The sequence below is a fragment of the Planococcus citri genome, chromosome 4 (assembly GCF_950023065.1).
Source record: "Planococcus citri chromosome 4, ihPlaCitr1.1, whole genome shotgun sequence".
Taxonomy (NCBI): Eukaryota; Metazoa; Arthropoda; class Insecta; order Hemiptera; family Pseudococcidae; genus Planococcus; species Planococcus citri.
In genome coordinates this window covers 1,412,919-1,424,037 of record NC_088680.1, presented here as the reverse complement: position 1 = coordinate 1,424,037, position 11,119 = coordinate 1,412,919, and the positions used below count along the sequence as shown (strand labels likewise).

General features: G+C 33.6%; 1 protein-coding gene across 1 annotated transcript; it reads right to left on the bottom strand.

Annotated features, from left to right (window-relative positions):
* Positions 1 to 9,809: 9,809 nt before the first annotated feature.
* Positions 9,810 to 10,848, bottom strand: ND-SGDH (NADH dehydrogenase (ubiquinone) SGDH subunit). The gene is made up of 4 exons (XM_065362800.1): positions 10,616 to 10,848; positions 10,328 to 10,542; positions 10,147 to 10,253; positions 9,810 to 10,063 (listed from the first exon to the last, which is right to left on the bottom strand). Exons 1-4 carry the CDS (start codon positions 10,689 to 10,691, stop codon positions 9,910 to 9,912), a joined length of 552 nt encoding a protein of 183 aa, XP_065218872.1. The 5' UTR covers positions 10,692 to 10,848; the 3' UTR covers positions 9,810 to 9,909.
* Between the last annotated feature and the right edge of the window lie 271 nt (positions 10,849 to 11,119).

The following is an 11,119-nucleotide window of genomic DNA, read 5'->3' as shown; positions in this document are numbered from 1 at the left end:
TTACCAAGAGAAATAAAACCTACCCAGAACCTATCCTTGAATTCAAAGGACATCCTTTAGTTTTTAAACCAACTACCAAATTCCTCGGACTTACTTTTGATAAAAAACTTACTTGGACACCTCATTTTCTCAACATAAAAGCTCAACTAAATAAACGTCTAAATTTACTAAAAATTGTTAAAAATCCAAAGTATAACCCATCACGCCAACTATTGCTTCACTTGTACAAAGCTCTGATACGTAGTAAAATTGAATATGGAAGTCCATGCTTTACAAACCTGTCAAATAAAACTACTAACATTCTCAAAACTGTTCAAAATTCCTCCTTGCGCATCTGCATAGGTGCTCTCTATTCGTCTCCAATTGATAGCATTTATTGTGAAGCTGCAGAGCTTCCTCCTGATTTTAGGAAAATTCTCATGACAAACAAATTCTTGACAACTGTTGCAAATAATCCATCTCACCCTCTTCAAAGGTCACTCAATGTCTACAGCTCTCAGCATTTCCTCCATACTTCAGGTCCAATCCCAGAATTTATCAAAAATATGAACAACCTACAAATTGACCTAAAAAACCTAATACATAAACCAATATCTTATCCCCCTTGGTCTCTTAAACCTATACAGATGGAATTTTACTTAAGAAACTACCCAAAACATGATCACTCCCCATTATTAATCAAGAGTCATTACTTAGAACTGTTATCAAACTATACTGAATATAACTTATGCTTCACAGATGGTTCAAAAATTTCTAACATTCATACTGGTTATGCTTACTCAATTAATGACAAAGTTCTCAGTTTCAAAATTCACAACTGTGCCTCAATTTTTACTGCTGAACTCACTGCCATAAAACATTGCTTAATAGATATAATTTCCATTCAATCAGAAAATAAAAAATTCTTAATCCAAAGCGATTCACTAAGTTCACTGCTATCTATTCAAAACATTTTTTCTGACCATCCCATAGTCCAAGACATACATAAGTCCCTTTTTAACCTCCAATATTACGATTACTCAATTAGCTTCATGTATGTTCCCAGCCACATAGGTATGACTGGAAACGAAACTGTTGATAGATTAGCAAAAACAGCCGCTGCCCCCTCCCCTCTTACCTCTCTCACTCCTGATGACATTAAATCTCTAATCACTCACAACACATTTACTAACTGGCAGAACTTTTGGTCACAACAAACTTCAAACAAACTCTTCCAACATAAAAAAACTACCCTCCCCTGGAAAAATCTAGGCCACCTGAACAGAAAAGAAGAAATCCTGATTACTAGACTAAGAATAGGCCACACAAAAATTACTCATAACCACTTATACCAAAAAGAACCAAAACCCTCATGCCAATTTTGCAGAAACGAACCCACATCCATCCAACACATACTTTTCAACTGTCCCCAACTAAAACAAAACAGACTTACACTACAAATAAAAGAAAACCCACCTACTATCCCTGACGAACCCTCAGAAATTCAAAAATTCATCTCCCTAATAAAAAGCATCAACCTCACAAACCAAATCTAACCCCCCCCCCTTACGGGTGTAATAATCTTGTAATTATAAACACCCAAAAAAAAAAAAAAAAAAAAAAAAAAAAAATTTTCACTTGCGATATTTTATTACGATTATTTCACGATGGAATCTTCCAAAATCAACGCATTCTTATTAATTTGAGGTCGCAGATCACGATTTTTAGCAAACGTGTTTGATTAAATGAAACTTTCATGAAACACTTTTAATTAAAAATGAATAAAATTTTAAAATAACGTTAAATCTAACATTAAAGAATTACTTATGTACTTATTTGACAAAAAATTGTTAAAAAATTGTATTTTTCGCGCAAAAAATTCCAAGAAGACTCGCTTCTTCTAAAAATTGTCCAAAAGTCTAGATTTTTTCTGTCAGAAATTACAAAAAATTGTGAAAAAATTTTGTTGAAAAAAAAATAAAAGTATAGTAAAATGTCTCACTTTTTCCAAAAATTCCCTAAATGTATCGTTTTTTTTTCAGAAATTCTCAAAAATACCTATTATTGTCCGTCTCGTATTTTGTTTAACAAACTAAATAGGTAAATACCAATTATTCTCGTAAAAAGATAAAAATGAAATAGGTATTAGGTAATCATGTTGAACATCGATTCGTTTTGGCATCATAGGCAGTAGTTAATGAGCCCTCACCGATCGCGAAAGCACATTTCTGAATTTTACCAGCAAGATCTTTACAAACTGTAACATTGCGCGTTTTTACTCCATCGGAGAATTTCATACTCATGTCTTTACATTCCCCCTTCAGTTGGCTACGCATGGTACCACCAGGAATATAAAGAGCACATGCAATTTCTGATTTGCCCGAATCGCAACGTCTGCCACATAAAACACGTAGGTAGGTATAGATATGTAAATAAATAAGTATGGTACGGTTTGAAGCTATCCAATACCGTGTTCTAGTTTTGTTCACAAAAGACAACTTACCCCCTAGAATTATCAAACTCTTTTGAGCTCATTGGTTCTGGTTCACCCACAACGGTCCAACTTTCACGAAGAAGTACTATTTAGAAATACCTATGTTTACTAGATACACTTTGAATGAAACTAGGCACAAAACTGATAGTTAACGACTTATGGATGTTTACAACGTACCAAAAAGTTGAAAAAATCGGTTCACATGGGGCTGAGAAAAAAATTTATATTGAAATTTCATAAAGGGGGGGGGTCTCAAAAACGGGGGGATCTGGGGGTCTGAAACTTTCGTGACGGAAGGTGCTCAAGGGTACCCACCTTCCATGCAAATATCAACCCAGAAGCTCTCGGGGGCAAATTCGCCATACTTATCCACCTATAGCCTTTGGCAAAAATTTACGAAAAATATCAAAACTGCATTGGTTATGGGAGAAATTCAACCGTCCAAATTTGGCAGTAATAAAACAAGCTAGACAATCATTCGATCATTTCGATTTTCATGCACATAATGGAAATTTTTCAATTTCAATTAATACACTCGCGAATAAGTATTCACAAAAACTTCAACCAACAATAACGTACAATAGACATATTTTCAAAAAAGCAACAGCAGAAACGATTCAACACTTTTTTGAAAATTATTCGGAGTTATAACATAGGTAGGTAGTAGGTACTTAAATAATATTACGATCACTATAATAGGTACGCTAATATACAAAGAGACCACATAAATTTTTTAGATAATGGTATCAACTTCACTCGCATAACGATCTAATACGCCCTCCATATAAATTCATCGTATTCAACGTGATCAGCAGGATATAATAGCTCTGAAATAGTACGCTTGATAATCTTTACATTCTTCGATCAATTCCTTAACTTTTAGATCCAATTTTCTAAGCGACAAAATGAAGATTTTAATCGTCGAAATCGATTTCAAATTTACTTAACATCGATGAACTTCATGTAACAAATTTTATTACTCATTATTGAAAGAAAAAACTGAGAATTATAGTGCATGAATTGGCATTGGCCCTTTCTCTAAGTCCAAATAATTGACAAATGGAAACTAAATTTTGATTATTTTTTCGTTTTTTTCAGAAATTCTCAAAAATGTCTTTTGCTATAGGATTGTCCATCTCGTATTCTTATTAAAATCGCGAAAATGTTTTGGTCAAGAATTGCTGTAAATAGGTACTACCTACGCATAGTTTGTTTTTTTTTTTTTTTTTTTTTTTTTTTAAAGAATTGCGAAAAGTCATTCCAACAGTATAGGTATGACTTTTTGACCAAAGTAGTTTCTGAAACAGTTGCCAGAAGAAAATTTTAAAAATTTAAAGTTCAGCGTTTTTTTGAAAGTCAAGTTTTCGACATATGTTGCCAAATTTTGGAGGTATAAATTTAAAATTTTGAAAATTATTGCCAATGTAGGACCCAGGTTCTTATACTTATTACGTAACTACAAATAAGCCTAAATAATATTCTCGTAAAAAGCTAAAAATGAAATAAGTACATATAATCATGAAATACATATATCCTTCTTGGAATCATAGACACAAGTTATTGAGCCTGCACCATAGTCGAAAGCACAGCTCCGAATTACGCCAGTTGTAGCATCTTTACAAATTGTAATTTCGCGCTGTTGTACCCCATCGCTGAATTGAATATTCATCTTCTTACATGCCGGTGTAATTTTGGTGCCATAAGGAGCATTGTAAAGATAGCATGCATCTTGTGCTTTGTCCAAATCGCAATGTCTGCCACATAAAACACGTACGGATAAATAAATAGGTACTTAGGTACTAGGTAGAGGTACATAGGATTTAATTCTATATGTAATTTATAAATTAGCACTACTAGCGTATTTCGGTCATTTTCTGATATCAACTACGTACGTACGTATGTAGTCTTGCTCTGACGATAAACACTTTTTATCTTTTTTGTATCTTCTCTCTCGATACAAATTTTAGGCACCATGAATAAGTCCGTCTCCACGTCACTATTGCAGTGATGTCGAGTGATATTTTCCCCATCAATTTGGAGAAAAAATTATTTTTTCGAAATCTAATGTTCGAATACTCGGTCGGTTCAAAGCTATCCAATACCCTGTTCCAGTTCTGTTCATAAAAGAACAACTTACCCTTTATGAGCATCAAAAGATTGCGAGCTAATTGGTTGGCCTAGAACGGTCGAAATTTCACAAAGAATTAATACCATTAAAACGAGTAACCATAATGCAGGACCGACGCACATTTTTTCGACGCTTGGGTGTTTTACATAAGTTTTCGACATGTCGAATGCTTCGAAACTTTGGATTAAACTGGACACAAAACTGATGGGTAACGGCTTTAAGTATACGAGTAGTTACCTATTAGAACGATTAAAATGATTCAATTTCTGGTTGTTTTGTACACTGAGAGAAATTTTTATTGGAATTTTTACCATAAATCGTGAGATTTTGGACATAAGTACCTATACCTCTGAAAATTTAATGATTTTTACAATACCTAAATTACAGTAATTTTCATTTGTGTCTATAAAATATAGGTAGTAATTTCCCTCAAAGTGTATAATATGGAAAAAATTACTGTAATTTATATAGTAAAAATTGTTAAATTTTCAGGGTACATACGAAATCTCACGATTTATAGCAAAAATTCCAATTAAAAATTAAAATTTCTCTCGTCAGTGTAGCGTTGCGGTATTTTATTTGCTTTTGGATGAAGAGAAAATGTGTTCTCACAAAATATATGTGAGTACCTATTTGAACAAAGCTCATATAGTCAATTTTTTGCCAAATTTCATGCAGTTCTTCTGTATTTGTACACCCCCGGTTTATTGTATTATGAAAACTGCGAAAGGTCACTTAGGTACTTCCAAATATGAAAAACATAACTCATGACCACGATATCGAAACATATTACCTGCGTCATGGCGTAAGCATACGCGCGTGTGTGTATTTTAGCAACGACCATTCGCTGTTTTCATAATGTAATAGATAAACCGATCTGTACAAATACCTAGAGAAGAACTTTGCATGAAATTTGGAAAAAATTCACGAGAAATATAATATAATTATTGAACAATAAAAAGTAGTTTAACAACGACAATTTAGATGGTAAACAGCAAATGCAAAAATGGGCAATACTTTTTTTGTTTTTTTATTTTTTTGCATTTTCAACACACTCACTGTATTTTACGTGTCATTTTCTAACTTTTGATGTATTCGTGGTCTTGATTCGGTAATAAATTCGATAACTTTTCCACTTCCCAAAAAAATTTTAAGGGAGTGAAAAAATGTTGAAAAATTTTTTTAAAAAAAAACTCGCTAAAATGAACAAAAAATCAACTATTGATCATTTCTGGTGTTTTCTATGTAAAAAACTCGTCATAGAAACACATTTTTTGTCAAATATATTAGTAAAACATTAAAAAGGAGCAATAAGTGCAAAAATGGAAAAAAAAATCATTTTTGCAATTACCCCGAGTCGATTTTTTCTGGGGTAGTTGAAAAAACGCAATTTACGGCCGAAATGAAAAAAAAATTCAAATTGCAATATCTTACCTTAAACTTCAATCCTTCATGACCCTAAATCGTGAAATCTCCAGATAAATCGACAGTTTTTTCTATTTCACATGCATTTTTTAAAAAAACACCTCTCACTTTACTTACGAGTGGTTTCAACATGTTTTAATAAAAGTGTTTACTATACAGAGCGACAAGTTGAACCCCGCGAGTTGTGACCAAGTGAATAATTATGTCAGTAAAGCATGTTGCTTCGACACCCCCTAGTTGGCACAACCAGAAAATTGATATTTCTTTACATGAGGTCACAATTTTGCAATTACCCCACTCTACCTTACTTCCTCTTTGGGAGCATACCAATTCTCGAAAGTTGTGAGTCCATTATTTTTAGCGCCCCATTCCTAGCCACCCCAAAGCCCAAACATCCAGAATGATTTTGGCGTTCAAAAAGTCCTCTTTTTGTTCCAAAATTGCAAATAAGTCTTGTTTTTTTGAAATTTGCTAGTAAGGTTCAGTTTTTTTTTCTACTAAATTTTGCTCAAGTCAAAAAAATGTTAATTTTTGAGGGGAAAAAGGTCAAAATGCGTCAATTATTGGCAAAATAGTCGTACTCGTAAAGTGCCTATTTTTAGAACAACTGTTGAAAAATTTCCATTTTTGTCAAAATTGTCAAAAAATTCTCATTATTTTAATCAATATTAATATTCTCAGGCACGTATAGTTTTTTGATAGTTACCTAGATAATGACTTGTGTATGTTTTTTTTTTCGGAGGCCTCGAATGTGAAATTGGTTTACCTATTCAAAAATGAGAATCAAACTGAAATTCATGAGCACAAAAAGTGAGGTTGATGGTGAAGAATATTGAAAACAAGTCGGCAAAAGTCAAGAGAAAGTCTAGGAAATTACCTACAGAGAGAGAGCTGGGAAAATTTCATCACATTCCTGGAGCATGACACAATATACAAATTACAGCCAAAAGTGTATAAGATTATAAGGAGAATTGACACAAATTTTAACGAAAGACTGAAAGAGTAGGTTTTCCAAAAATTAAAATCAACGATGCAAAGGAATATTTTGAAGAACTCTGGAATGATGAAAATGCACAAGATACAACGATAGAAGATGAAATTGGAGAAACAGAAGACAGAATTTCATTTAAAGAGTTACAAGAAGCTTTGAAAACAGCAAAAAATGCAAAAGCTACAGGAGAAGATGGCATACCAACAGAATTGTACAAATACGCAAGTGGTGAATTTGAAAGAAGACTGCTGGAATTCCTAAATAGGATGTACCAAGAAGAAAAGGTACCTATAGAATTCAAAACCGCAATTGTAATACCACTATTCAAGAGAAAGGTGATATGTCAAACCTGAAAAACTACCGAGGAATAAGTCTACTCAACACCTGCTACAAGATATATGCGAAAATACTGGCAAAACGACTGGCAGATCATGCGGAAGAAAAGTTGTCAGGAAGTCAAAACGGATTTAGAAAAGGAAGATCATGCACTGACGCAAGTTGATACAGTTAAACTACTCATGGAAAAAAGGATCGAATACAACCTAGAAACACACATGTGCTTTATAGACCTGGAAAAAGCATATGATAGGGTCAATAGAAAAAAACTGTTTGAAGTCCTAAAAGATGAAGAAATAACATATAAAATGGGAAAGGTAATAAACAACATATATGAGAACACTAGAATAAGAATACAAATTGGAAATAAACTCTCAGAACAAGCAGAAATAAACAGAGGAGTTCGCTAGGGATGCCCACTGTCATGTGTTTTATTCAACATGTACATGGATCACATGGTAAAAGAATGGCAGAAAATGAAGCCAAAAGGAATCAAAACAGACAGAAGGCAGGAAATATCAACAGTGCTATTCGCAGATGATCAAGCAGTACTAGCCGAAACAGAAGATGACCTACAGAGATCAATGTACAATCTAACAAAGACATCGGAAAAATATGATATGAGAATATCATCAGAGAAAACAAAAACAATGGCCTTCAAAGGAAAGGAACCAGTAAGAAGCGAGGTTGTAATTAATGGAAAAATCATCGAACAGGTCAATAATTTCAAATATTGGGGAAACACGATATCATACCAGGGAGAAGTAGATGTTGGTGGAAAGATTGCAATGTTCCTGAGAGTCACTGGAATGATAAATAGGACCCTGAGAAGCAGTAAGGTGCAAAAAGAAACGAGAAACAAGATTGAAGGTGTACAATACCCTAGCAATACCAATGATGACTTATGGAAGCGAGGTATGGGCACTGAAGAAGTCTGATAAAAGAAGAATAACAGCAGCGGAGATGAAGTTCATGAGAAGGGCAGGGGTGACTCTCAGAGACAGAGTCCCATCTGAGAAAATAACAGCAGATCTCGGAGTGAAGCCAGTCATGAAGAAGATAAAACAGTATAGGAAAGATTGGAGAAATCATGTCAAAAGGATGGAGGAAACAAGATCACCAAAACAGGTCCTCCAATATACACCAACGGGGAAGAGAAGCAGAGGGAGACCAAGGAGGAAACTCACTGATACCTCAGGCTCATCCTTAACAGGTTCCACACCGTAGCAGACAGGCCAACAGGCCTACCGCTTACAAGGAAACCTACAATGAAACTGGTCCGAGCGAAGCAAGGGCGAAAGGTTTTGAAAAATTGATTTTGAGAGGCTTAAAAATGATGTTTTTTTTTCAAAAAAAGTTGATTTTGAAAAAAAGCAGTCTCGAGCGAGCAAGATCAAAGACTTTTGAAAATTTGTATTTTGAGGGAACAAAAAACGATATTTTTTATGCGAGAACTTCATTTTTTGGCTTTTAAAATTCAAACGATTTTTTTAGAATGATAATTTTAAAAATGAAAAGACAACAGGCCCAAGTGAGGACGAAAGCTTTTGAAAATTTTCATTTCGAGAGAGTTTTTAGGTACATACTACATACCTACGTATAATGGAAGGAGTTTATTTTTTGGTTTTTAAAATTTTAAAATTTGAATGTTTTTTTAAGGAAGTTAATAACATTTCACGATGTTTTTAGTGAGGAGTATATTTTTTTGGCTTTAAAACTTGATTTTTATTACCTAGAAATTTTCATCTTGCTCTCCAAAAAGAAAAGAGCTTTCGAAAATTTGTGTTTCGACTTTCGAAAAGTACAAAATATCTATAATGTTTTCCTTTCATCACAGGCCTTTATACGAAATTTGTAATTGATCGTTTCTTCAAAATTCAAGCGATTTTGCGTGACAATTACGAAATTCCCTGACTTTTCCAGATTTTCCAGGAGAATGGACATCCGGCGCGGCGTGGAAATCAAATTTTTTTCTATTGGGCTAAACCCCTTCTTTATAAAAACGATAATTTGCACCCAAAATTCACTGAGCTTGTTCAAATACGTGTGGTTTATCCAATGCAAGTGTTGCATGTAGTAAGTATTTGCTGTTCCTTATAATTATGGTACCGAAGAAACCTGAAAATGCAGTGATATGAATAAGTTAGGTATTAAATTCAGCGACGGCGTAAAACAACGCAATGTTTTAATGCTTTCGCGTATGGTAAAGGCTCAATAACTACTACGAGTATACCTATGATTCTAAAAAGAAACTATGTAACAATATATTACTTACACGGCAATCATTTTCGAATTTAAAAAAATGGAATAATCATATTTCCAAAGGCCAGAATTACCTACATGCATCTACATGTTTTCACTCGAGCATTTCACATTTGCAATCGCGAATAAGTATTCACAAAAACTTCAACCAACGATAACGTACCTTAGACATATTTCAATAAAGCAACATCAGAAACGATTCAACACTTTTTTGAAAATTATTCGGAGTTATAACATACTTAAATAATATTACGATCACTATACACTAATATACAAAAAGACCAAATAAATTTTCTAGAAAGTGCTATCAACTTCACTGGCATAACGATCCATTACGCCCTCCATAAATTCATCGTATTCAGTGTGATCAGCAGGTACAGCTCTGAAATAGTACGCTTGATAATCTTTACGTTCTTTGATCAATTCTTTAACTTTTAGATCCAATTCCCTAAGCGACAAAATGAAAAATATTAATTGTCGAAATCGATTACAAATTCACTCAACACCGATGAATTTCACGTAACAAATTACTTTAATTTCATGCGAAGGAATTCGTCATAAAGCACGTTCAACATTTTTTCGTACGATTCTTGTTCATCAATGTAGAAGTACTTCTGCATGAATCTTGAAATAGGGTGCTGAAAAAGATACAATATACCTTAGGTTGGAGAAATTGACGAAACCGACGCGAATCCACATATAAGATACGAACCGAATAATATTCCCAATGCTTTGGTTTATATCCTTCGGGAATTTCCGCCAATTGAGCAGGACCGATGAATACATTGCAGTACAAGACGATCGCACCGTAGAATGTACAAGTACCAAAAACATACAAGTGCCATATATCCTTAAGTTTATCCCATACAAATGAGCTAGGCTTCATTTCGAAGTGATGATGACCGCCCATTCTTTTGAACGTTAAAACTGCAAATTAATATAAACATAATGCACGAGTAAGAATAATGTATCTTCTGTGTGGATGTATTTGAAATATTACCTGGCGAAATGGCACCGTTTGACCGCAAAGGACGTGCCAAAGCGAGGGAAGTACGACGCAATACGCTCAACGACATTTTCTACGTTTGATTATTACGAATTAATAGGATGATATACGACTATTTAACTAACGTAAATGCAACGTAAATTAATTACGGACGCCAATACATAGGATTTTTCAAATTACAAAATTAATTTCGGACAAAAATCGAAGAAAAACACATTTTGATAAGAATGTTTTTTCATTTCGTAGCATTGCCAACCTTATAATTATAACTCAAAAATTCTCGTTCGAGGCGAATTTTTTGTTTTGAAATTCATTTTTTTCCTATTTTTTCTGCAATTTGAAGGAGATTTTACGCAATTTTTTCATTAATTTAAAATTAAATACTAAAATAGGTGGTCAAATTCCGAATTTAGGAATTAAATTTAAAATTTTGTTCATTTGAATGCGAGAAACTGAGAAATCAAAATTGCTGCGCAGGATGAAATGTTTTGTTATCAA

What these genes read in the sequence shown, in the direction of transcription:
- ND-SGDH (XM_065362800.1), bottom strand. Translation starts at nt 10,691, where the DNA reads ATGTCGTTGAGCGTATTGCGTCGTACTTCCCTCGCTTTGGCACGTCCT. An exon ending in AGCATTGGGAATATTATTCG is followed by an intron (nt 10,254 to 10,327) that starts GTTCGTATCTTA and finishes TATCTTTTTCAG; the next exon opens with CACCCTATTTCAAGATTCAT. An exon ending in TTCCTTCGCATGAAATTAAA is followed by an intron (nt 10,064 to 10,146) that starts GTAATTTGTTAC and finishes TTTGTCGCTTAG; the next exon opens with GGAATTGGATCTAAAAGTTA.